Consider the following 24777-nt stretch of genomic DNA (forward strand, 5'->3'; position numbering starts at 1 on the left):
GTTGGTGTGGGGCCTCCTGTAAATGAGAGAGCAGGAGTGTTTCTACATTGGGAGCCCTGAGCACCGCACTTGGCATGAGTGACCCAGCCTGCAAAGGGATCACTGTGTCCACCTGGAGATGGTGCCAGCAGAGAAGGCAGGAGATCAGGCAGTCATTCAGCCTCATGGAGTGGCTGCCCGGCAGGGGTATGACTGCTGCTCTCTGGTGCAGTGCCAGCCTCCATCACAGTGTAGACCCATCCTGTGCTTCCCAGGATGTAGCGCTCCTCGCTGAGCTTGCCCAAGTGAGACTTTGAACCACTGTGAGCAAGCAGGGCTTCCTGCAGCAAGGAATCGCACCATTGAATCAATTGTGTCCTGGCCCCATGTTGTCCTTGTCCTAGGAGACAGGGCACTTACATGCTGCTGGATAAGCAGCTCCCCAGTAACCCAGCTTCCCCAGCCCCATGGAGACAAACGCTGCTCTTTGCTGGCTTTTATTGACACGGACAAGTCTCGGCTGGATCCTGCTCCTTGGAGCCCAGCCCGGTCCCTGGTCCCTGCCTGGCGCTGTCAGGCAGGAACCTCCATCCCATCCTGTGGCTGCTCCTTGGTCTCTAGTGCCTGGCGTGTGTCCACCTGCCACTGCTGCACCAGGTCCGTTGGGGTCTTGCCAGCCTGCGGAGCAGGCAGAGAGACGCTGGAGTCAGGGTGGTGTGACATGGTGGGGCAGCAAACAGCCCTGGTGCTGGTTCCCTGCTCACCTGGTTCTTAGCCATCATGTCAGCCCCGTGCAGGAGCAGCATTTTGATGATCTTGTAGCGGCTGAGCCGTGTGGCGTCGTGCAGCGCCGTGTCGCCTTCCTGAGAGAGATGTAGCCTGGCTGGGGATCGTGGTCCAGCACCAGGGACACCCTGCCTAGTCCCAGCCCCAGCACACCCACCTCCCCATGAGGACAGGGAGGAGGATGGTGCTAGCCCTGGCTGCGGCTGCCAGCACCCCAGGGGGAGGATGTGTGTGTCCAGACGTGCCCCACTGGTGCTGGCAGCTCCTGGAGGGGTCAGCCAAGGGAGGAGGGATCAGTGTTGCCCCCTTAGTGCTGGCTGCATGGCTGCAGCACTTACCCTGTCTGGGGAATTGATGTCTACCCCACAGTGGATGAGGTGCTCCACGATGTCAGGGTGCCCGGTCCGGGTGGCCACGTGGAGGGGGGTGCTGAGCAGCTTGAGAAGGGAAGAAGATGGACACCAGAGAGGATCAGCACCCACCCCTGCTAACCCAACACTTCATTCCCCAGAGCATGCCCGTACCCCTGGCACAGCCCTGCGCACCTTGTCCTTCAAGTTGAGGTCTGCCCCGCGGTCCTGCAGCAGCTTCACAGCGTCCAGGTGCCCACCCCGGCAGGCCCAGTGCACAGCGGTGCAGTCCAGCTGGGTGCACAGAGCCATGGTGAGGGATACCCCCACCCTGTGCCTGTGCCCCCCACCCAGCCGGTCCCTGTGTCAGGGCTGAGTCCTGTGAGACCCCTGCCGACCACCACTTCGGGACAGAGGACCCCACCCCTGCCGTTTCTCTGGCTGTGCCAAGTCCGGAGGCTTAAACCATCCCAGAGCCAGGGGCAGGATCCCCCTCACCCGGTCCCTGAAGTCAACAGTGGCCCCGCTGTCCAGCAGCTTCTGCAGGATGTCCGTGTGTCCCTCCAGCGAGGAGCGGTGCAGGGCCGTGCGGTGGAACTGCGGGGACGAGGCACCGCGTTGGTGATGGATCCATCCTCCCCGGCCCACCCCAGCCATGCCCCAAAAGCCCCATCCCACCCTGCCACAGGGGGGCACAGTGTGGGGTGGCCGGTGGCCCATAGGGAATACTACCTCATCACACGTGTTGGGGGAGCCACCGTCTGCCAGGAACTTCTCGATGATGTGCATCTTGCCCTGGACTGCGGCTCGCAGGAAGGTCTCTGGCTCCACGGGACCCTCCTGGCAAAGGGACAGGCTCAGGGCTGGGGCACCGTGCGGGCACAGGAGAGGGGACACCTCGGGCGAGGTGGCCATCTGGCAGGGTGACCCGGGAGCTGGCCCATGGGCGCTCCAGCCCCGAACCCCGTAGCCACCCTCCCATCCCCCGGGACCCCCTGACCTACGATCTCTAAGGACTCCGGCGGCGGGGGGGGCTCGGGTGTGGCCGCCCGCTCCTCCCGGCGCTGCCGGCGCTGCTTGCGGAGCTCGATGAGGCGCTGGATGCTGCCCACATCAATGATCTCCCGCCGCAGGTCCACTGAGCTCTTCCGCACCCGCTCCTGGCCCTGCAGGGGACCCACAGTTTGCCTTCATTGTGCCCAGGCATCCACACCCCCACACCCCCCCCCGCGCCCAAACCCTGCCCCCCTCACCTTTATGGCCTCGAGGCCCCGGTTCCTGGGGCCATGGCGTTTCTCCTCCTCCAGCTCAGGGGTGTTCATCCGCTCCACAGCTGGTAGCTCCCGCGCGCCATCGCATTTGTGCTGCTGCATGGGCATGGAGGTGCTGCATGGTCCTGGCTGTGCACGGGGCAGCCCCACCACCTCTGTCCTCAGCCCACCAGTGGAGGTGGCTCTGGGCACAGCTACTGCTTGCTACTGAGGTCTAAAGGATGCCCAGAAGCCTTTGGGTTTGTGCTACTTGGCAAGCTGGGCACCTGCCTGGTTCTCAGCTCTGCCCCACAGGCAAGAGCTCCTGGGATGGGAACCTGCAGCCCCTGAGAGCCCTTGGCCACTTTGCTGCACCCCACAGGATGGCAGGGTCAGTGCCAGCCTCCTCACCTCTGAGTCCCTAAGGATGGACACAGCAAAAGGTGGGTCTCTGCCACAGCCCAGGCAGGTCCCCCTGCCCTATGGACCCACCTTCTCCTTCTCCTCTTCCTCCTCCTCTGCCAGCTTCTGCTCGATGAGCTCCTTGGCCCGTTGCACTTCCAGCTCCATGTCTGCCAGCAGTGCACAGCCCTGTGTGGGATGCAGCCTCTGCTCCTCACCCCCACAGGCAGAGAACCCCCAGCCCTGGTTCCCAGCAGCTCCGCTGGCCACGACGCTTTATGCCTCCGGCCCCTCCGTTCCACAGCCCAAGATCACCAACAGCTGTGGCTGCTCCACATGACTGGGGCAGCTTTGCCATGAGCTCACCCTCCTGCTTTCTGGTGGCCCTGGCTCACCTCCACAGCCCTGAACCCTCTTAAAGAGACCCAGTGCACCCCCATCCCACTGCCAGGGACCCCCGTGGTGGCTGCAGGGAGCTGGGGTGCACACAGCCCACAGCAGGCAGACAGAGATACTCAGTGGAGCAGGGACACAGTATGCGGTTGCAACATGGGTCCTGTGTCTGGGCAGCCAGGATGCTCCCCATGGCTCCCATCACCACACAACCTGATGCTGCAGCACCCACCTGCATCACTTGAGGCTCCCTGGCATCTGGGCAGGGAGTTGCTGCCCACCCCAGAGGGAGGCAAAGGGGCCCCCTCAAACATCCCAGCCAGCAGACAGCACATGTGCCAGGAGCCACAGCCGCTCTGCTGTGCAGGTTTGGAGGATGACCTCAGGTGTGGAACGTTCCGAGCAGCCCTGCCAGGGTCCTGGTGCTTGCCCAGCCTCCCTTGCCACACAAGGGCAGCCTGGCAGCAGGACCAGCCTCACGTGGGGCCGGCAGGCAGAGCCGGCAGCTATTCCCGGCAGTGAGGACATTGTTCAGCTCCCCTGGGCTTTGCTCTCCTCTGTAAGATGAGGCCGGTGCTGCCCTGTGCAGGAACAGTTAATGCGCTGGGCACAGCCCCCAGCACAAGACCTGCATGAATGACAAATGGGGACACATCACTGTCACCCTTCTGGGTAGTTCCCAGGGCCACCCTTGGGAGCCCTGACCCATTGGTGCCACAGCCTCCAGCTGCAGAAAGGCACCGTTTTCATCAGGACAGGCAATGGTGGCCACAAAGGTGGTCTTGGGACCATCCCCCTTCATGGACTGGCCCCAGGGCAGACACAGGCTGAAACCTCCAGAGGGGAAGCACTGAGAGGAAGGGGATGGTCCCACACCAGCAACCAGCCAGGATGGCAAAGGGATAAGGCTGGCAGTACTGGGAAAGGGCCCAGGCAGGCAAAGAGCTGGGGCTGGCAGGATGGGGTGAGGGTGGCCCAGGGAGATGGGGTGCCTGGGCTCTCCTTGTGCCCATCCTGACATGCAAGCAGATGCAGATGAGGCACAGGGACCTCCCACGGCTGCAGGTGACAGCCCCCCCACACCTGCCCCGGGGGCCAGAGGAAGGATGAAAAGGCTTTATTGATAAATACAGACTATGTACAGAGGGGAGACATCTCCACACAGCCCAGCACCCCGGGGCCTCCTGGCCAGGGTAAGCTGAAGCCCAGCAGGTCACAGCCTCTCCCCACCAGCACAGCACAGCACAGCCCAGCCCAGTAGTAGGGCCCTGGCCGTGCTGACCACCCCAGACACATTTGGTCTCAAACCTCCTGCAGCAAACACAGTGCATGCCCATACCCCCAGCCAAGAGGGACCACCATGGTGGCACAGCCCCATGGAGACCTTCCTGGGGAGGGGGGTCACCCGAGTGGGGGGCGGTCACCCGAGTGGGGGGCAGGGTCTGCCCCAGCTCGGGCAGGGCTGAGACATGGCCTGGGGCATCCCCAGTGGTGCCGCTGCCCCCAGCTCCCTGCCCTCGCCCCACAACCAGTGTGGGGTAGCTCAGTTCCTGGGTGGCAGGGGCTGGTTGACGATCACTTGCACAACAAAATCCTTCTGGATCTTGGTCTCCTGCAGCCGTGTGCGGTCGGTGAGCAGCTTGCCTGAGAAGAACCAGCGCTGCCAGGCCATGTCGATGCCCTCCTGTGCCTGCAGCTGCTTCTTCAGCTGCCCGATGGTGTCGCCCATGCTGGCACTGAGCCGCAGGTCCTTGCCCGTGGACAGCCGCACCTTGAGGGCGAACTCCCGCCGGGCATTGGGCTGGGGCTCAGCCGGCTCTGATGCCTCCTCCTCGCTCCGCTCCAGGATCAGGTTGACAGGAGGTGACAGGCAGTAGACAGGCAGCTGGTATCGGTTGCCCAGCTCATCGTAGCACTCCGTCAGGGACCCTGTGGATGGCAGGGGACATGCTGTGGGTTGGCATCCCCATGGACCACCCCAGCGGGGACAGGGCCACCCCAGGGAGTGGGGCAGAGCTCCCCTTGGCTGAGCTGAGCTGCATGGATGGCTGTTGGGAACCCCTCTCCTCCCCCATGTGGGACCCCCATGTGCCCAGATATAGGGCACTCAGCAAACACACCCCACCCCACTGGTGTCATCCCTCACCGTGGGGCAGGGTGATGCTGGCTCCATCGAGGATGGCCTGAGCCAGGCTGTGGTCGTTGGCCTCCACGGCGTAGGCAGCTGCCTTCAGAGCATCCCAGATCTCCTTGCGGCCCTCGAAGGCAGGTGCCGTGTCCCAGAACTCGTCCCGTTTGCTGCGCAGCTGCCCATCCGTCATGGGGTAGTCGCTTTTCCACTTGGGACACTCCTTCTTCAGGGGCTCATTGCGGCCTGGAGAGGGGAGGATACTCAGCCAAGGGATGAAGCTCCCCACTTGGGCCCTGAGCCCCCACCTCCCCATTCCTACAGGTTCCTGGGGACCCCTTGCACCATGCACAGCAGTGTCCAAGGGGGTGCCCTGCCCAGCACAGCTAGGGGGACTCAGCTAGAGCTAGCTCTAGCCCTGCCCAATGTCCTACTGACCCCATAGCAGCTGCCCCCCAGAGTGACATCACTTGTCCCCAGGAGGGACAAGGGCTCTTGCCCATATGCCTGGAGGAGCAGCACCTGCCCTGTGGGGTGGCCACAAGGCCTCAGGGCCCTCTGAGGCAGAGCAGTATTTATAGCTTGGGGAATTAGCCAGGGAATAAGCTGGCGAGTCAGAATGGGAAGGGGATTACGGGGGCTGAGCTGCAGCCCTGGCAGGATGGGGAGGGCAGGACTCCACCATCCTCTCTGACCATCCTGGGATGGCAGGGACAAGCTGAGGGCAAGAGGACAGGCACACAGTGTCCAGGACACTGTGGGGCAGAGAGCTGCCAGCCCACAGCAGCCACAGCAATGGGTCAGACTGAGCTGGCGCCCCATGAAACAGCCCCCAACCATGTCCTCAGTGACCTGCAGCAGGCAGCACCACCTGGGACACCACCAGGTCTGGGACACCCCCATGCCAGTCCCACCACTCCCTGCTCTCCTACACCAGGCTGCAGCTTGGGAACAGCCCCATCCCATTGGCCCCACGGCTGGGCCGGAAGCATGGGGGAGGAAGGAGCTGTTGTCACTCCCAGCTGAGCTGGGGACAATGAGTGGCAACAGCTCCTTCCTGCCACCCCTCTCCCTGGGGCAGCCAGGCAGCCTGCTGGGACAGGACACAGGGAATGCAGAGCCCCAGCTGGGCAGGAAGGATGCCTGTGCCCGCACTGTGACCTGCCAGGCAAGACAATGCTGGGGACAGCCACGACTGCCAGCTGCAGCCTCAGCCATGTTCCCCAAACAGCTTTTCTTGGGCAAGTGTGTGGTGACACAAGGCACTACATGACCTTTGTTTTGTACCAGCCCTGTCCCACCCCATCCAAGGCCACTGGAGCCAGCACAACACCTGCTTTCCCACTGAGCCATTCTAGAGCTGGACACAACATGTAGCATCTACACCAGGGATCCGCATGGGAACTCGGCTATTCCTGGGCTGGATGCTGAGCATCCCTGACAGGCAGCATCCTGCCCGCATCCTGGAGGATGGCAGGTCTCAAACAAGGTCTCAGAGAGGGCATCCGGCTGCAGCCTGCGCTGCCGATTCAGCAGTCATGGTGCTGGGCAGGAAGGATTTGCAGCACTGCAGGACAGAGCAAGGTCGGAAGCAGCACCTGCCCTGGAAGGGCAGGGGAGCAGCCATGGACAGCCTCAAGGACACAGCCAGGACCACATCTCATGCTGCTGTGGCCACTGGGCTGGTGCACACATCCCTGCAGCCAGGACTGTTATACACAGCAGGACTCATGACCAGCACCATGTCCCCGGCTCCATCATCAGCAAAGGGAAGAGGCTGGCCCAGGGCTTGGCCACAGGAGGACACAGGGAGGGGTTGCGGCTGCCCTACGTAGGCAGGTGTGCCAGGCAGCCGTGCCCAGGTAGGCAGGGACTTAAGCCTCGTCTATTTATTGCTGCCACCCAGTTGGGCCCTGCAGCCTCTAATCACCTCCTGTTGCTCTATTCCTGGCCCCTTGTGCAACTCTCCACAGCAGCAACACTGGACAGGTCTGGCCGCTCGCTGCACCTGGACTCAAGCCAACAGGATCTGGCTGGCAGCCTGCCTGCCTCCTGCCTGCAGCACCCTGCCTGAGGCTCAGCCCCTCCATGGGGACCCCAAGGCAGGATGATGTGCCCTGGAACTTGCTCCCTGCCTGGATGGAGCCCAGGGGAGAGCTGGGCAGTCTCAGCCAGCGGGTGCTGGAGGCTAGCTCAGCCCCAAGGGAGGCATGAGCCAGATAGCACATGACAGCGCTTCCAGCAGTGCTGACTAGTCCCCTCCTGGGCCAGACAAGGCTGGGATGCTGCATGCCACAGGCATCCCCTGCTCCTCCCACTTTGGCAAGCTGGCCATCCTGGGGACAAGCAGCAAGACCCCCCTGTCTGGGGCCACAGCAAGCCCCAGCCAGGCACACAGGCTACTTCAGCAGGGTCCCCGCAGCAGCAGAGGCTTCCCACCAACAGCTGGTCCTTGCATGCTGGTTCTTGCCAGTCCTGGGCAGTGTCCCTGTACTGTGGGAGAGGGCAGCTGCAGCCTTGCTTCATCCTCCACCACCCACTGACCGGCTCCTGTGGGCTGGGGGCATCATGCAAGCAAGGGCAGGAGCCAGCCTGGACACCCTGGCACCAGGGAAGGGACATGCTGCAAGAAAGCTGCCGGGAGCACAGGGGCACCAGGAGGGCACCGTGATCCATCCCAGGAGAGCCTGGCAGGGAGTGAGTACTGGCGATTGAGACACAGGCTCTTTAGCCAGCTGTCACCTGGCACAGGAGGGGAGCACACAGATCCAGAAGCTGGGATCTGATATCCCCAGCCACAGCAGCCCCAAGTTACAAGGCAATGGCCCCCAACTCCCCACTGACCTGAGTGAACAGTCTGCTATGGATCCCAGGACTGACTGACACCCACAGGACAGCACCTGCGTCCCTGGGGACCAGGGCATGCTGGGATGGAGGGCTGCAGCTCCACAGAAAGCCATCAACCTGACTCGGGGCAGCAGGGCATCCCCGGGGTGGACTGGCACACACGGAGCCCCGCACGGTGGGGATGGCTGTCCACGGGCAGCGGGCATAGGCAGACCCGGCAACCACCGCACCTCGGACGTGTTAAGGGAGCTTCGGGCTCCATCCCACGGGAAAACCTCCCCCCCTCCCGCCTGCGTCTCAGCTGCGGGCGAGGGCCGGGGCGCCCCGTCCCCGGGCACACGCTTCCTGCTCCTCCTCTCCCACCGCCTACCACCGCTTTGCCATAAACACGGTAATTACCAGCTGTGATTGCACCGGACGGGGAGGCGGGCGAGGGGAAGAAAGGTATGATTCACCCCGCCAGCCCACGTCCCCTCCGCCGGCAGGTAGCCGTGCCCGCCCCCCAACCCCCGTGGCCTCCGGGGACCCTCCATGGCAGCGTTACCGGGGAGGTGCCTCATGGCACCCGGGTATTCGGCTGACCGGTAAGCGTGGGGAGCCGCGGGGCTGGTGCCTCTCCATACCTCCGCTCCCTGCCCGCCCCACGGGACCCAGTACCTCCCGAAACCCCAGGGCAGCATGAACGGCGGTGTGCCCGCCGGCAACAGCCCGGTGTACGGGCGGCACCGGCCCCGGGCAGGCTGGGACCCAGCAGTCCGCGGGACTCGGCGTACCGGAGGACACCACCTAGCCCAAACCGGGGGCACCCACCCCCCACCCCCCGGGACACGCCCTCCCGGAGAGGAGCCGGGGACCGGCAAGGCTGGGCAGGACGCGCTGTGCACCCCAGCCGTGACCCTGCAAACCCCCGGGGAACCAGGACGGAAGCCGGGACGGGACCTGAGGTGCCTGCCCGCTCCCGGGGCCGCGAACCAGACCGGAACCCCCGGTGCCGGGGGTCCCCCCGGCGGCACAGAACGGCTCCCAGGGTTGTACACTGGGCAGCCCTCAGCGCACCCACAGACTGCACCCCTCCGGTGACACAGTACTCCCCCCCCCCGCACCCACCACGCAGACGGTTATTTACCCGGGACCCTTGTGATCCCACGAGTGCGCCGGCTAGCCGGGCCCCGCTCACCTGCTCGCTTGCGGGTGTTGCCAGCGGCGGGCCGCTCCCGGCGCTGCCGCCCCACGCAGCCGCCCATGGCTGGGGCTGGACGGCGGCGGCGCTCGGCATGGGGCCGGGCCGACTCCGCGCTGCAGCCCCGACAGCGGGGCCCGGCTCTGAGCGCCGGGGCCGCCCCGCCCCGCGCCGCCAGGTGCGCATGTGACCGCCCGCGCCGGCACCGCCCACGGGCGTGCTCCTGCTCCCGCCGCACTTTTCTGTCCCCTGCGGCTCGCCGTACCGCCTCTCCGCGTGCCTGTGCCCGTTCCCCCCAGACCAGGGCCTGGCGCATGCGCACAGGGCGGAGCCGGCTCCGCTGCTTGAGGCGTGCGGTGTCATGGCGGCGGCCGAGGCCCAGGCGGGGGCTACGGCGCTCGCAGCCTCTGTGCAGGACTTCGTGACCGGGCAGCAGGACGGCCGCGCCGCTGAGGTGGCGGCAGGTACCGGGGCGGAGCCGGGCTTGGGCGCGGCGGGGGTGCGGCGGGGCGGGTCCTGCGAGCGTGGGGTTGGACTGTGGGGCAGGGCTTAGGGAGCGCAACGGGCCTGGCTGTGGGTGTGGGATGGAGCGCGGTGGTGGCTGTGGGGCTGGAGCGTGCGGTTGTGAGCCAGGTCATGGGGAAGGGGTGGGGCCTGCAGCGGTGAGCTGGGCATTGAGAGGATACGGACTATGGGGCAAGCGTGGGGCAGCAGCCAGGGTGAGGGCTGTAGGGAACGAGGATGAGGAGGTGAAGGCAGAGTTAAGGGGTCTGTGAGGTGGATCAGGGTTTTAGATGGCTGGTCTAGAGCATGGGGTGGGATTGAAGGTGTTGGGTCAACTGGTGGTGTCAGGGTCTGGAATCCCCTGGAACAGGGAATTGAGGTGCTAGGGAGGGGTATGTGGTGTGAGATGTGTGAGTTGAGAGAAGCACAAGGCTGCAGGCCCAGCACTGAGGGTTTGGGGTGCAGTGGAAGCCACTGGCTATGGCTGTCTGGGGGGTGGGTGTGTATCAGTGAAGGCACCACTGGGAAGGGAGCTCCTGTCCTTGCTGAGATGCTGTGGGGGGTGACTGGTTTCACTGGTCCCTGTTTCTGGGACCCAGGTCTCTGACTGCCCCCGCTGTGGTTTCTTCTTTCTTGGCAAGGCTTGAGGCAGTTACTTTCCTTGGGTAATTTGTGTTTCTGCTTTGGGGTGGTGGTTTGGTGACTTTGTTACATTAGGGAATTTGCAGTTTCAGGAATGTGACCTTCCAAGGATAAGGTGCTGTGTTTGTGTTTCTAGGCAGTAGCTTCAGTGTGTTTGGAAAGGACTTGAGAGAGCAGAGAAGGACTGCATTACTGAAAGAGGTAGCTTATAGACATTTCCCAAGGCTGATGGATTGTGAACTGATCCATGGTAGCTTGGTGAGGAGATGAGTTGGCAGAACAGCTGGCAGAACAGGAGGGTAACCCAGTGGCCCATGTGAAGAAAATGCCAAGGAAATGTGGAGGAATTCACTAAACCTGGTGACATTCAGGATCTTGCAAGAGTCGCACAAAGCTTCCAACATATTTGGAATAGACAGGGGAATGGTAACCTTACAACTGCTGTTGTCATCTGTGGTCATGTTATAGAAGTGCCCAGAGAAAGCTTTGTCTTCAGAGACTCAAAGGGAAAAGTTGCTGCTGTTGCCCCCAGCTCAGCTCTCATCAGCTGCTGGTGCTTATGACAAACCCACCTTGACAAGGGAGGAGCCAGCGAGTCTCCTTCGCCGCTCTGACCCTGCACAGAATCACACATCACAAAGTATTAAATTACATCACGTAGCCCTGAGCGAAAGGGGAGGTTTCTAACCTTGTGGCCGTTGTGCAATTGTTGGAAGAAACACACTGAGCTTCTCCCATGTGTTGCTGAGCGCTAAATTGAGAGTGACTTGGCAAGGGGAAGAAAGGGCTCGGTGCTGTCACAGGCAGCTGGGCTGCACGGGTCAGTGGGTGGCAGGAGGAGGCTGAACTCAGTTTTGTCATAAGATGAGGAGAAGATAGTGCTGGTACAGAAATCCATCACACGCTCCCTGTATTTTGAGGGTGTGGGGGAGACAGGAATGGAAAGCTTACAAAAGTGATTAATGTCTAGAAGAACACCGTGTGAAACGGGGACAGACGTGTGGGGAAAGGGAGCAGATTGATTTGAGTAATAATGCAGCAGCGGGTAAATGGCTTGTTTCTGTTTAGCCTCTGGGGTTGCAGGAACACCAGAACAGGAAGGCAGCTCCTCTTGCTGAAGGAGTGCTGGGATTCAAGGTGTGTAATTAACCTTGGGGATGTGCTGCTGCTGCCAGATGTGGAGGCAGAAGTTTCACGGGCTCACTGCTGTGCTGATGAAGCAGTTCCAATTACACTGTGCTGGCGCTTTAGCGGTGGCCAGCAGGGCTCTGCCTCTGAGCAGGAGGCAGAGCTCACAGGTCCTGCTTCAGGGCTGGTGTGGTCACCCCATGTGAGGTGAAGGGGCCTCCAACCACAGGGAGCATCAGTAGCTGATTGTGGTCTGATCACTGCACTTCAGCTCTTTCCTGTTGATTAGGAAACCAGCAGCTCTGCATAGATGCTGCTTTCAGTCTCTGAAACCCAGAGGCAGAGTGCTTGGCTGCAGGGACACTGCTTTTCTCGGACCTGCTCCACAGTGGTTCAGAGGCACAAGGGCTTCTCATGAGCTTGCAGATGTCGGGAGGCTGAGTGTGAAGGGGCTGTATGAGCTCCCCTGGCAGCACTCTCTGCCTTGTGTCAGTGCACAGCATCCACTCGCTGTTGCACTGCTCTGCAAGAGATTTTTCCAGCAGGTTACAGCTATCGCTCAAGGCAGTACCTGGTGACTCTGCAGCTTCCTGGGCTCCTCTGCTTCCTCACTGCTCCCCTTATCTGTTCTGTCCCACAGTCCAGGCTCCCTCTCCCTGCTGTGCCAAGCGGGATTGGAAGCTCTATCTCTGGAGTTACGACTGCCTGCTGTCAGAAAACACTCTCATCTCTTCTCCCATCCCTAGAGACCGCGCTCTGATGAGCAGCACGACTTAATCCTAGAATTAGCTGCTTAGGAAGAGCCAGTAAATGCTTGCAACAGCAGGAGACACCAGCTGAGACAAGGCCTGGGAAAGCCCCAAATGAAACCTTTAGGCTTCTGAGAGAGTGGATGCTCTTGTCAGTCATGTAGGCAAGACTTCAGCAGGGCAGAGGGATGAACAGGGCTATTCAGAGTGTCCAGAAGTGCTCCTGGGCAAAGACAGTGCATCTCAGTGACTGGAAAGTGCTGGGTTTTGTGGAGGACAGCTGTTTTGTTCAGGCAAAGAATGAGGGGTGCTGCTTGTTTCCAGTGATGTTACTTGCTACCTGAGCTGCAGGTTAGGGATCCGAACCTAAAGGCAGGCCTGTGCCTTCCACCCCCATGTCTGACCACACACAGAGCTGTCATACTGGGAAGGTATCATATTGGTGGTGGGTGGCAGGAACGGGGACCCTTCTGCCGAGGCTCTTGCAGGATGCAGCAGGTCCTTACCAAACCTCCTGAGGAGTGACTCTTCCCCCAGTTAAGCTGCAAGATTCTTGAGGCAGGAGGTGAGTGAGGCAACCTGGTGAGGTGTCTGAGTCAGAGCTGGAAATAGACTCCTCGTCTTTCTCTGACCACAGAGCTGCCTTTCTCCCATTCTTCCATATTGGAGGGAGTTTGTGCAGGTCTTGCTCAGCATAGCAGGGAGGTGGTGGAGCCAACCTGGGAAACTGGGTGATCCTGACTGTTTGTTCGCGCAATTCTCCCTCAGGAAGCACCTGGGCAGCAGCTCTCTGTCTCCTCCTGGCTTGCTCATGTTAGGGTATTTGCACGTGTTGGTCATGGATGCAGCCAGGCTGTGTGGAGCTGGTAGAGGCTCTCAGCTCTGATCTAGCTGAGGTAGATCTTGGTCCCTCATGTGTTTGCAGGCAGGGCTGGAGGCAGCTGTACCAGCCAAGTGCTCAGTGAGGTGCTGGACAGCCTTTCCCACTGTGGTGCTGCTGGGAATCTTCCTGGAATGGTCTCCAGCGCTGTGCCTGAATGAGGGTCTGGGAGTCTCTTTGGTTCACTCTCTCTACCTCTTTTCTTCAGGGTTGAAAGATGGAAGCTGGACTGTGCTGCAGCTTATAGAAGCCCTGGGGTAAGAAAAGCCTTTTACACGTTGTACATCGCATAAGGGCCTTGCAAGGGAAGATTCCTTGCAAGGAAGGTCAGTGAGAAGGGAAAGCATACTAGTCCAGGATGAGCTAGTTTCAGTGCTGGCAGACACGCTGCAGCATGCAGGCCTGCAAGGATGTTGTCTGCTCACAGCATGGGGTCTAAGCAGTGCTTTGCCTCCCAGGGCTTGGGAGCTATTTGGGAAAGAACAAGGCTGGAGCAGCTCTCTCAGAACCAAGGTGTTGTGGCAGCAGCAAGCTGTCGGGCACTTCTTAGCTGGGACTGTCCCTGAGCACACAGCTGCACATCACCGTGTCACCAGTTGGCTGGCGCTCAGCTTTTTGCTTCTGTCTGTGCACTGTGGTGGCCTGGGACTTGGGGAGGCTTGTTTCTCTCAAGCTGGGGGCTGGCTTTGCCTCATTGTAAGAGGCTTTGCCCTTTTTTCGCCCTTGTGATCTCAGGAGCCTGAATTTCAGGTGCAGAGCATGGTGCGAGAGCAATTTCTTTGGTCTGACTTGAAAGCTTGGAGTTATTGCTGCATGGCTCTGGGTGCATGTGTGCAGCAGAATCAGGGGCAGAGGAGTCTGCTCCCACCCTGCTGGCAGGTCAGGCAGGACTGGGCCACCACCCCCTGTCCAGAGAGCAGTACCTCTTTGTTTTTATAATGTGTCTGCTCAGGATGTGCTTCCTGCTTGAATATTCCTGCTCACAACAGACCTCTTGTGCTTTCTCCCCATGGGCTAGGTTTTGCCTGGAGAACACAGATCCTCGGATGCGAGGCCGAGGCATGCAGCTGCTGTCGCAAGTCCTGCTCCAGTGTTACTCCCTGCTCCAGGAGAAGGAAGGTAAGGGCTGCTCTGGGCCCTCGAGTCTCTGCTGGCAGGTTGAGGCAAAGCCTGTGCTGCTCAGGTGGCTGTCCTGCAGTTGGCAAAGGGATTGATCTAGCCCAATGACAACTTCATGCATGTCTCTCGAGTCAAAGTTCAGGGAGGGCACGGGGCCTCACACTGCAGCCCTTTTTCCACTCTCCTCACACAATTCAGGTCTGTCCCTGCAGACACCAAAGCCCTAGGTATGGCTCTGTGGGTACTGCATACCCAGGCATGCTCAGCACCATGTGGGACACCTTGAGGATGCATCTGTATGTCAAAATCCTTCGGTGGTGGTGATTGAATGAAGGAAAACCATTGTTCACAAAGCTAGTCATGTTGCAGCCCTGAGGCCTGCCCAAGTTAAATCTGAAGGAACCCTGGGGCCTGAGAAGGAGAAGAGATCAGTGTAAAGGTGAGAGTGGAGTAGAGGATTGGTGTGCATAGTGGAAGGTGCCCTGCTAATGGAAGCAAAAAGAAGGTTTGGCTGTGTTAAGTGCCCCATAGCAACTGGCTGGCAGTAGGGGAAGCCAGTGGGAGCCTTGCTGATGGGTAGCTGAACCTGTGCTGATGGGTAGCTGAACCAGGCTGCCAAGGCAGGGGGGCTCAGCTAATAAGAGGTGGAGAAAGAGAAGGATGGAAGTGCTTATCCCTTGGGATTTGGTGCTCTGTAAGTCTCAGACTGGTACTAGGCAAGAGCAGCTGTGCAGAGGACAGACTCTGCTGGTGTAGCTGGAGTCAGATGTGATGGCTGTGTGGGGACTGAGGTGCTCTGGAGGTGGGGAGGTTCAGTGGGGATACCTGGCAGAGTCAGGGCACCTGAGCACTCGCAGCAAACTGGATTTAGAGCCAAGTCACCAGGAGCTCTGGAGGAAGGTGAGCAGAACCAGCTCCTCGGAGGGCAAGGGTAGCTGCTATAACACCCACATCTGGCCCCATCTCCCTTCGTGTTCTTGCTCACGCAGCTCATTTCCCAAGCACTGCGTCAGGTTGCCTCCTGGGGGTGTGAGTTTCTGCACAGCTGTGGGCACAGGATGCTGCCAGCTGGCTCTTCCAGTCTGCTTCCTGCTGCCGCTCCCGAGGGCTGGGGCGTGCAGGCGCCCATGGCCGTGACTCAGGGTCCGAGAACGTGCTGTGGAGCCGGAGCTGCTGCTCCAGCCCTGTGCCGCACCCCATGACATCCTCTAGCTTCCGCTAAGCCCATGTCTGCCCTGTTGCTGCTGTTGTCTGCACCTGCATGTTGGGACAGGCCAAGGCAAATGCCTTGGGTAGCTCCAGCACCTCTGCAGTTGCCAGAGGCAGGTGCTGCCCTGTTGCGGTCAGACATGGGTTGCTCTCGAGGGGAGGGTGAAGGTGTTGGAGCCAGGTGGGTGCACCCACAGTGGCATTTCTCCTCATTCACCAGTGCAGGATGTGCTCGCTCTTATTCTGGCAGCTGCTTTTGGCAGAGCTGGGCCTGGAGCCCAGCAGCTATATTTCCTGGGACTGACACATGTTGATGTCGCTTTCTGACAGTGCTGCATCTGGTCCTGTTCTATGAGAACCGGCTGCAAGATCATCACCTTGTGATTCCCTCGGTGCTCCAGGGACTCCGAGCACTGGTGAGCTCCCTCCCTCAGCCCACAGTGCTGGGATGTGTTGCAGGATGGTGCCAGAGAGGTGCAACACATGGATACAGGTTGAGCAGTGCCTGGCTAGGCTGTTAGCTCCTGTCTGGTGGCATTGCCCTGTCTCCTCCATGCTCCTGCTGTGCCCTTTGCAGTGGGGCAGCAGAGGGAAGACTTGATTTCCTGCCCCATGCTGATATTGGGGCAAGGATTTCTTAGCTACCCTGGGGAGCAGCAGAAATAATAAGCCCCTTGTCCTGACCTGTCTGTGGGGGTAGTGAGCTCTCCCTGTAAGAGAAGATCCTGTAGGTACTTAGAATACAGAGGCAGGAGCTCTGTTACATGGTTACCATCATGGCTTTCTACTCCTGCTCTTCTTTTCCTGTCCCCAGAGCATGTGTGAGGTGCTGTCCCCAGGGCTAGCGGTGTCTGTGCTCAAAGCCATCTTCCAGGAGGTACATGTGCAGGTGAGCAATGTGATTTCCTGTCCTTCTATCCCTGCTCCCTGGGTGTCTGGGTATGGCCTGCCAGCCTTGGGGACTGTGCACACTCAGTAGCAGTGCAGTGTAGTGCATCATTCAGTGCAGTGCTTCTGCAGAGCTTAGAGACAGCATGGCTCACTGCAGAGCAAGAGGCAGACAGCAGCTAAGCATCCTGTTTGGCCCTTGTTCTCTCTTCTCTCAGCCTTGAGGGAATTATTTCCTTTGCTCTATTCTACAGGCTGTATTTAAGAGCCTTCAGGCCCTAGATTCTCCTCCAGTTTGTTTACACTGGCAGGGCCTTGGGCAACGTGTGTGGCTCTGATGTTATTGTGGTGGTGCATTCATGCAGTGATGGACACAGTCATGCTCACATGCCATTGAATAGGCATGTGCACACTTTGCATGGGATAAATGGGATTTGCATGCCAGGAAGCAGCAGCTGGGCTACTGGAGGTCCTGCCCTCTTCTCAAGGGCATGTGCTGCCCTGGGGTGGTGGGTGGTGCTGTTGCTTTGTGCAGCAGTGTTCTGATTGCTCTGCTCTTCCCTGCAGTCCCTGCTGCAGCTGGACCGCCACACAGTCTACAGCATCATCACCAACTTCATGGGCACCAGGGAGGAAGGTGAGGGGCAGGTGACAGTGCCACTCTGGGGCTGTCCAAGCTGGGAGAAGGGTTTGCTTTTGCCTTCTCTGAGGGCTCTGTGGCCTGGCTGGAGTAAACTGGAGGGGCAGGGGAAACTGGGCTGATTTCATGCCATGTTGGTGGGGTCTGGTATCCTGCACCTGCTTATGCTCCTTCTTTCTACAGAGCTGAAGGGCCTTGGTGCTGACTTCACCTTCGGCTTCATCCAGGTGATGGATGGGGAGAAGGATCCCCGCAATCTGCTGGTGGCTTTCCAGATTGTGCGTGATCTCATTGCCAAGAACTATGCCCTGGGTGAGCCTGTGCCAGCTGTGCAGAGCTGACTGGGACACATGTCACTTTTCAGTGAGCTGTTGGGTGGCTCTTGGTTCTGACCAGGCCTGGGGTGGTCCCTAACATACTTCAGGAACTGCAGAGCCTGCCTATGGTGGGTGCTGGGCATAGCTGCTGTGCATATTTAGCCCAACATCTCTGCTTACTCAGTCTCTTCTCCCTGCAGGTCCCTTTGTGGAGGAGCTGTTTGAAGTTACATCCTGTTACTTCCCCATTGATTTTACTCCAGTGAGTGAGTCTGCCCTGTGCCACAGCCTGTTCCTTCTGGTGTTTTCTCAGGGGCCTGTGTCCCTGAGGATGGGCAAGAGTCTTGACTGGGCAGTATTGGCTGCTAGCTGCGGTACCCAGGCTGACAGGCTGGTGCCAAGCTGGCTGCAGTGACTTCCACTGCCCCTGCTTTGCTGAAGATGAGGTGATGCGGCCTCAGCTGATGGTGGGGTTGGGAGGTTTCCTGACCTTCTGTCTGCTTCCTTTCCAGCCTCCTAATGATCCACACGGCATCCAGAGGGAAGACCTGATCCTGAGCCTTCGGGCTGTGCTGGCCTCCACACCCCAATTTGCTGAGGTAGAAAGCTCCCAGGGGGTTCTTGGCCACCCCATTGCTCCCTGAGCACAGGCTGCATTTCCTAGAGCTGCAGCTCCTGCTGTGGCTCTGTGGGATGGGAACAGTTGGGACCAGGAGCATGCAATAGTACAGCCTTGTCTCCTGCTGGGCTGGGCATGGGGAGGGTGCAGGAGCTGCCTCTTGTTGGGTATGCTTCCACCTCTGCTCTCCTGGCAGAGGCTGAGCTTGCAGCCCTGCAGGGCCATGGACAATGTGGTGCAAAGGGTGGGCTGAGTCAAAGTGCCTCTCTCTGCAGTTCCTTCTCCCTCTGCTCATTGAGAAGATGGACTCAGACCTGCAAAGTGCCAAGCTTGATGCCCTGCAGACTCTGGTAAGGAGAAATCCTTTACCTTCAGCCCACAGTTGGCCTGTGGCAGCTGCAGCAGCTGCCAGCCACCTCTGAGCCCTTGGCCCTGCCAGAGACTCTCCCTTGCAGAGCTACAATTTCCAGTTTGGCCTGCGTCACCTTTCCCTCTTTTTCTGTCACTTAAGTAGTTTGTGCAGTTCAGCATGAGCTTGCCAGGCTGGGCAGTGTCTCTGCTCTGTGTCCTCCCTGTACTGGCTTCTCTTTGATGCCTTCTCCTGACTCCCTCTTGCAGACTGCCTGCTGTGCCATCTACGGGCAGAAGGAGCTGCAGGAATTCCTCCCCAGCCTTTGGTCATCCCTGCGCAGGGAGGTGAGTAGTGCAGGGCCCTAGCAAGTCTCCACCAGAACTGGGCTCCTGCTGAGCAGTTCACAGCCAGACCAGGCAGGCCCCATGTTTCCCAGCAGCCCCAACCTGTGGCCTTGGACAGCCCCACCTGAAAAGTTGGGGGGACAGGCCAGTCCCCTCAGCATGTCCCTGGGGCTTGGATATGCTACACTGTCCAAGTGAGGCAAGAGCCTGGGCCCTTCAGCCTGCATCGGGAGCATGAAGCCTGTGGTTGGGGTCAGTGTGGAGCTCATCCTGTGGCCTCTCTGCAGGTGTTCCAGACAGCGAGTGAGAAGGTGGAGGCTGAGAGCCTGACTGCCCTGCATGCCCTCGCTGCCTGCCTGTCCCGCTCCGTGCTCAGCTCTGATACTGAGGATCTGCTGGATTCCTTCCTCAGCAGCATCCTGCAAGGTAAGCTAGCAGAGACATCTACCCTGCTCCTAACAGCCAGGCCTGCAAGCATCCTCCTAGCTAGAGGTCTGCGCTCTTTTTCTATTTGAAGCCTCTTTCTTCTTTTTATAGCACTTACAGCTATTGTTAGCTTCTCCAAGGTGATTTGCTGCAGGAAGGGAGGAGAAGGGGGCACAGTAGGAAATGCCTGTTGGATTGAGTTGCTTCCCTCTCTACTGGGACTGGGGCATCTAGGGCTGTGCTGTTCACTGCTGGGGAAAGCAGCTCTGTTGGGGAGGCTGTGCTGCAGCTGAGAGCTGCGCCCTGGCAGCACGTCCCAGCTATCGGTTGTGTCCCTGCACACGAGTCAGAGGAGCTGTGCTGGTGCAGCTCACACCCAGCCTATCTCAGATTGCAGGCACCATCTCTGTGAGCCTGACATGAAGCTTGTGTGGCCAAGTGCCAAGCTCCTGCAGGCAGCAGCAGGCGCCTCCCTGCGCGCCTGCCACCACGTCACCCGCAGCGTTCTGCCCCTGCTGCTGGAGCAGTACACCAAGCACCCACAGGTGAGGGGCACCCCAGCTCACAGAGCAGGGCCCAGTGCAGGGCTTGGTGAGAGCAGGGTGTCAGATGGGCACCCTTCCATGGCTGCCGGTGGGGATCCCCTGGGAGCCTGCTGGCCTTTCAAGCACCAGACTGAGGCATGGCTCTGTCCCAGCAGTGACTGTGATCTGGGTTACACCTTTGTCTCCCTGCAGAGCAGCCAGAGGAGGACAATCCTGGAAATGCTGCTGGGCTTCTTGGAGCTGCAGCAGAAATGGGGACATGTGGAAGAAGGTGAGGCTGGCTGGTCCGTTTGGGGGCATCTGTGTCCCTGGGGGCTGCTGGCTCTGACCTCACCTTCCCAGATGCTGGTAGAGAAGGAAGGGTCACCGACCTGACTGCATGTGCAACCTCTGCCATGTCCCGGGGACCCTGCATGGTTGGGTGTCAGCTGGCAGGTCCCCAGAAAGGGTCTGTCAGGTGCTGTGGTGGTGGCTGTGCAGTGGCAGCCAGGTGCAGGCAGTGACTCCATATCTCTCCTTCTCTCTCTAGAGGAGAGCACTCTGCTGTCACTCCAGGCCCCTGTTTGCTCTGTGGTGTTCTCAGCACTGACGGACCCCAGTGTGCAGCTGCAGCTGGTTGGGATCAGGGCACTGACTGTCCTGGGCTCTCTGCAAGGTTGGTGCCTTGTTTCCCTTGCGGAGGCAGAGGGAGGTGTCACCCTGTGCTGGGACACGTGGTGCTGCGTGGCTGCTGGGATGTCCTTGCCTGCTGTACAAGAGCAGTGGCAGCACTTTCTACCCAGGCCATGAGCTCCAGGGTCACTTGGTCTCTCTCTTGCCTGTTTGTGCTGGGCACCTTGTACCTCTGAAACCTGGCATATTGCTGCTAACCTGGCCAAGGGGCAGTGATGCTGGTCAGAACACAAGCATCTTTTCCTTTGGCTGAAGGCAGGATTCCTCTTGTTCCAGGCTTCCTGTCTCCCTCCGACCTGGAGCTGGTTGTGGATCACCTCATTCGTCTTGCTCTGTGTGAGGAGGATTCCCAGAGCAGGTGAGGGGTGGGCTGGCACCACGGCAGTCACCCATGCTCTGGGGAGAGGAACAAAGCCTGGGGAAGGCACAGGAACTGTCTGAACTAAAAAAACATGTTGGGTGTAAGAGCAAAGGGATAAACCAGGTGATTTATGGGCTGGAAATTAAAAAGTCTGAGCCTGTCAAAGCAAGGAGTTCTGTTCTACCTGCCAGTAGGGCAGGAAAAGGCAGATTGCTGAGAAATGGGTTTCTGGATGCACCTTCTGGCCCAGATCTGTGCAGCTGGTGTACAAGCAGTACTCACATCACCCCTCTTAACTCCCTTCCCCCTGGCAGTGAAGCAGCAATGGAGGCAATAGGATCTCTGGCCCCCATCTACCCAAAGGTTTTCTCTGGACGCATGGTACCCAGGCTTGAAGAGGAGCTGCAGTCAGGTAGGGCTTGGGAAGGAAACCTGTCCCATCCCAATTCAGCTCCTGCCAGGCAGTGGGGCTGTGCTGTATGGCATAGGTTGGTGGCTCTCCTTGGGGGATTCTCAGCACAGGGACTGTGGTGCCTGGTGCTGACAACCAGCCTGTGCAGGTGGGATCACCCTTGTGGGGAGGAGCTGCCCAGCCCCAGAGCAGGCAGAGTGCCTTGACTAGCTCTGTGTGCTGCTTCACCCCGTACACACTTGCAGGGTCTGGGCCTTGGGTGAGGGGGTCTGGCATCACCCCCCTGACTGTGTTTCCTCTTCAGAGTGCGAGGAGGAGAGCTCCCGTGACCGTTGCTCTGTGCGGCAGCGCTGCCTGCAGGCCCTGGCTGCTGTGTCCACACACACCAGCATCGTGAGGGAGACTGTCCCTGTCCTGCTGCAGCACCTCCGGAAGGTGCAGAGAGGTAACACAGGCGCAGTGGACAGCTCCAGAGCTGCCTCTGTTACTGGTGATGGCTGGGAGAGGGGGAATGGCAGCGGTGCTGGGTGTGAATCCCATTGGAGGAGGGAGGGCTGCATTGCCACGGCATCCCGGCGCGGAGCAGGGCTGTTTGATGGGACAGTGCCTGTGTCCCGCAGGGAGCGAGGCCGGGAGCGCACAAGACATCATCTCCGTGTGCCAGAGCCTGCACCGCGTGGCAGTGCAGTGCCAGCAGGACGCCGGGAGCTGCTGGTTCTACCACCAGACGGTGGTGCCCTGCCTGCTGGCCATGGCCGTGCAGGCTGCCATGCAAGGTAGGAGCGGGCCGGGAGCAGGCGGCTGCTGCTGCCGCCCTCCGGCAGCTGCGGGCACTGCGGGCTGCGGTTGGGAGCTGTTCCTGGCGCTGTTCCTGACCCTGCTTTCTGACCGCTGCCTGCAGAGAGCACCCACCCGCCGCTGGGCAAGGTACTGCTGCAGGAAGAGGTGCTGGCTGCCATGGTCCCAGTCATCAGCGCTGCCACCACTCACCTGAGCCCTGAGTGAGTGATGCTGGGTGGGAAGCTGGATACTCCATCGTGGGGAGGAGGCAGGCTGTGTCCCCTTCTGTCTGTGCAGGGAGACCCTGTGCCTCCTAGGAGGTACATGGGAACTCTGGAAACCCTCCCAGAGCAGCACACTGCAATGTCTCCTTTCTCCTAGGCTGGCTGCCCAGAGCGTGTCTCACGTGGTGCCCCTCTTCTTGAATGGAGAGGTCTCTTTCCTGCCCCAGAACAGTTTTCCCTGCTCCTTCCAGCCCTTCCAGGTGTGTCGGGTGCTTGTGGCTGGAGTGCTGGAACAGGGGCAGGGAATGAAGATACCAGCACAGGTTGGCAGCAGGGACCCTGATGACATGGGCATTGCTCTTCCCTTGCAGGATGGAGAGTGCTTGGAGGCACAGAGACGCCTGGTCGCCCTCCTCATGGCCTTTGTCTGCTCCTTGCCCCGCAATGTAAGTTGGTAGGAACAGGGTGAAGAGGGACTTGGCCGAGTGTCCTCCTGCCTTGGGACCACAGCAAGCTCTACAGGCAGAAGAAGGGAAGAGCTGCAGCTCCAGGCTGTAACACACTCCGTTTCATTTCCAGGTGGCAATTCCTCAGCAGGAATGGCTGCTCCGGGAACTGCTGGCGCTGAGCTGCTCCTGCAACTGCCCCTTCACTGCCACCACAGCTGCCAAGTGCTTTGCGGGGCTAGTGAACAAGCACCCTGCAGGTAAGGAGCTAGGGAGGATGCCATGGGTCCCTGCCCACCACTGGTAGTATAGTAGCTCAGCCTGTCCCTTCCGTGTCCCCAGGGCAGCAGCTGGATGAGATCCTGCAGCTTGCAGTGAACAGGATAGAGCCTGGCCTGGTGGAGGGGCTGCACCGGACGCAGGCTCTCACCCTGCTGCTGTGGGTAAGGCCTGCCCTGTGTGAAGAGGGGCAGAGATGTGGGGTGGGGGAATGAGGGGCCGGCCTGGTGCTGAATCTGCTCTGCCTGCATAGGTGACCAAAGCCCTGGTGCTGCGCTACCACCCCCTGAGCTCCCACCTGACAGATAAGGTAGGCAGCGGTGGGGCTGGGTGCTGCCCAGGAGTCTGCCTGCTCCCCATGGGGCTGGCTGGGACCCCCAGCAGCAGGACCACCTCTCAGGGCTCTCTCCCTCGCAGTTGCTGGGCCTGCTGAGCGACACAGAGCTGGGCCCTGCTGCAGCCGATGGCTTCTCCCTGCTGATGGCCGAGTCCCCGGATGTGCTGCACAAGGGCTGCCACGCAGACGTGCGCATCATGTTCCGACAGCGCTTCTTCACTGACAACGTCCCCAAGCTGGTGCAGGGCTTCCACGGGGCTGGCCCCGGTGAGCGGCCACCCCCAGCCCGGCCTGTGACCCCAGGGGACTGGAGCTGGCGTCCCCTTCTTCCCCTGGCTGCCTGTAACCGTCTCTGCTCTCCACAGACGTGAAGGCCAATTACCTGAAGGGCCTGTCCCATGTGCTCAACCATCTCCCTAAGCCTGTGCTGGTGACAGAGCTGCCCATGGTGAGAGGTAGCAGCAGGTACTGTGGCAGCACACAGTGCATGGCTGGGAGTCACTCATCTCTTCTGTGTTCTCTCCCCCTGCAGCTGCTTTCCCTCCTCCTCGAGGCCTTATCCTGCTCAGACCGTGTGGTGCAGCTTTCTACACTGAGCTGCCTCCAGCCACTGCTGCTTGAAGCTCCCCAGATCATGAGCCTGCATGTTGACACACTGGTCACTAAATTCCTCAGCCTCACCTCCAGCCCCACCATGGTATGTGGTCCTTCTCCTTCCCCCTGATGCCCCTCTCCTCTGCCCCTTTCACTGCCCTCACCCCTGTTTGTTCTAGGCTGTCCGCATCGCCGCCCTGCGCTGTGCCCATGCGCTTACCAGCCTGCCCACAATAGTGGTAAGTGCTCCTGCAGCAGTGTGGTGCCTGCTCCTGAATGTAGAGGGGCAAGGGGGTCCCAAATCTCTGTCCAGGGGGCAGCCAGCACCTAGCTCTCTCATTAAGAGCCCTTTCTGTCCTACAGCTGCTCCCATACAAGGCTCGAGTTATCCGGGCACTGGCCAAGCCTTTGGATGACAAGAAGAGGCTGGTGCGGAAGGAGGCAGTGGCAGCACGGGGGGAATGGTGAGTGCATGTGGCTGGAGCTGCTGGGACACTGGCATGTTTGAGACATGGCTGATGGCACTGTCTCTGTCCCTGCAGGTTCCTGCTGGGCAGCCCAGGCAGGTGAATGCCCTGAATCCCCTCCCTGTGCTGATCGACGATCTGACCAGCCCCCTGATACCCCACCATACCGTGGACCCTTGGAGCCCAGTTACTGCCCCATGGGCCAGGGCTGGAGCCTGGAAGCCGGCAGGCAGGACCCTCACTGCGACACCTTCTCAGCACGCCCAGCGGGCAAGGAAATGTGCCACTTGTGACTTACCCACCTTCTGCTGCAGCATGGACAGTGACAGACAGACTGGCCATGTGTGAGTGGAGAGGGCAGGCCTGTGCACACGTGTGCGGTGTGTGGCAGCCCACACACCAGAGGAATAAATATCTCCATTTTGGTAATGCTGTGGGGGGTTCCCATGCAGCCTAGGCTGGCACCTCAGTGCTCTTCTATGGGGTAAAGGTGCTGCTTTTTCCACACTGGGGAACTGGAGGGAGGAG

General features: G+C 60.1%; 3 protein-coding genes across 6 annotated transcripts; 1 reads left to right on the top strand and 2 right to left on the bottom strand.

Moving 5' to 3' along the window:
• Window positions 1–460: 460 nt before the first annotated feature.
• ANKRD2 (ankyrin repeat domain 2) lies at window positions 461–3255 on the bottom strand. The gene is made up of 9 exons (XM_057403643.1): window positions 2858–3255; window positions 2369–2482; window positions 2120–2281; window positions 1848–1955; window positions 1614–1712; window positions 1311–1409; window positions 1104–1202; window positions 744–842; window positions 461–657 (listed from the first exon to the last, which is right to left on the bottom strand). Exons 1-9 carry the CDS (start codon window positions 2933–2935, stop codon window positions 553–555), a joined length of 963 nt encoding a protein of 320 aa, XP_057259626.1. The 5' UTR covers window positions 2936–3255; the 3' UTR covers window positions 461–552.
• A 1352-nt stretch (window positions 3256–4607) lies between these two features.
• UBTD1 (ubiquitin domain containing 1) lies at window positions 4608–9497 on the bottom strand. Its single transcript, XM_057403645.1, has 3 exons — window positions 9313–9497; window positions 5307–5534; window positions 4608–5089 (listed from the first exon to the last, which is right to left on the bottom strand). The coding sequence occupies exons 1-3, from the start codon at window positions 9377–9379 to the stop codon at window positions 4704–4706; spliced, it is 681 nt and encodes a 226-aa protein (XP_057259628.1). The 5' UTR covers window positions 9380–9497; the 3' UTR covers window positions 4608–4703.
• A 167-nt stretch (window positions 9498–9664) lies between these two features.
• On the top strand, window positions 9665–24678 carry MMS19 (MMS19 homolog, cytosolic iron-sulfur assembly component). Of its 4 annotated transcripts, none has more exons than XM_057403634.1 (31): window positions 9665–9779; window positions 13427–13475; window positions 14237–14337; window positions 15877–15962; window positions 16361–16435; window positions 17002–17071; window positions 17258–17386; window positions 17592–17653; window positions 17904–17990; window positions 18286–18360; window positions 18629–18706; window positions 18994–19132; window positions 19523–19677; window positions 19870–19948; window positions 20207–20332; window positions 20626–20707; window positions 21025–21122; window positions 21427–21567; window positions 21743–21898; window positions 22024–22123; window positions 22284–22386; window positions 22498–22572; window positions 22706–22832; window positions 22915–23015; window positions 23105–23161; window positions 23269–23455; window positions 23554–23636; window positions 23721–23885; window positions 23962–24021; window positions 24146–24246; window positions 24325–24678. In XM_057403634.1, exons 1-31 carry the CDS (start codon window positions 9677–9679, stop codon window positions 24350–24352), a joined length of 3078 nt encoding a protein of 1025 aa, XP_057259617.1. In that variant the 5' UTR covers window positions 9665–9676; the 3' UTR covers window positions 24353–24678. The 4 variants fall into 4 exon arrangements, with proteins under 4 accessions (XP_057259617.1, XP_057259620.1, XP_057259618.1 ...); XM_057403636.1 differs by having other exon boundaries at window positions 9723–9769; XM_057403635.1 differs by lacking the exons at window positions 13427–13475; window positions 14237–14337 and having other exon boundaries at window positions 9677–9779.
• Window positions 24679–24777: the final 99 nt, after the last annotated feature.

Source organism: Pezoporus wallicus, unplaced genomic scaffold (assembly GCF_028554395.1).
Source record: "Pezoporus wallicus isolate ANWC-B61680 ecotype Strahan unplaced genomic scaffold, APGP_CSIRO_Pwel_v1 contig_12993, whole genome shotgun sequence".
Classification (NCBI taxonomy): Eukaryota; Metazoa; Chordata; class Aves; order Psittaciformes; family Psittacidae; genus Pezoporus; species Pezoporus wallicus.

Bases quoted from the DNA above. Each gene is read 5' to 3' on its own strand.
- MMS19 (XM_057403634.1), top strand. From the start codon at position 9,677: ATGGCGGCGGCCGAGGCCCAGGCGGGGGCTACGGCGCTCGCAGCCTCT. The intron at 20,708-21,024 runs GTGAGGGGTGGG...TCCCCCTGGCAG, and splicing joins GAGGAGGATTCCCAGAGCAG to TGAAGCAGCAATGGAGGCAA. The intron at 23,886-23,961 runs GTATGTGGTCCT...TGTTTGTTCTAG, and splicing joins TCACCTCCAGCCCCACCATG to GCTGTCCGCATCGCCGCCCT.
- ANKRD2 (XM_057403643.1), bottom strand. From the start codon at position 2,935: ATGGAGCTGGAAGTGCAACGGGCCAAGGAGCTCATCGAGCAGAAGCTG. The intron at 2,483-2,857 runs GTGGGTCCATAG...ATGCCCATGCAG, and splicing joins AGGAAGAGGAGAAGGAGAAG to CAGCACAAATGCGATGGCGC. The intron at 2,282-2,368 runs GTGAGGGGGGCA...GGTCCCCTGCAG, and splicing joins GGGGCCTCGAGGCCATAAAG to GGCCAGGAGCGGGTGCGGAA.
- UBTD1 (XM_057403645.1), bottom strand. From the start codon at position 9,379: ATGGGCGGCTGCGTGGGGCGGCAGCGCCGGGAGCGGCCCGCCGCTGGC. The intron at 5,535-9,312 runs GTGAGCGGGGCC...TCCCCTCTCCAG, and splicing joins CAACACCCGCAAGCGAGCAG to GCCGCAATGAGCCCCTGAAG. The intron at 5,090-5,306 runs GTGAGGGATGAC...TGCCATCCACAG, and splicing joins CAGCATCACCCTGCCCCACG to GGTCCCTGACGGAGTGCTAC.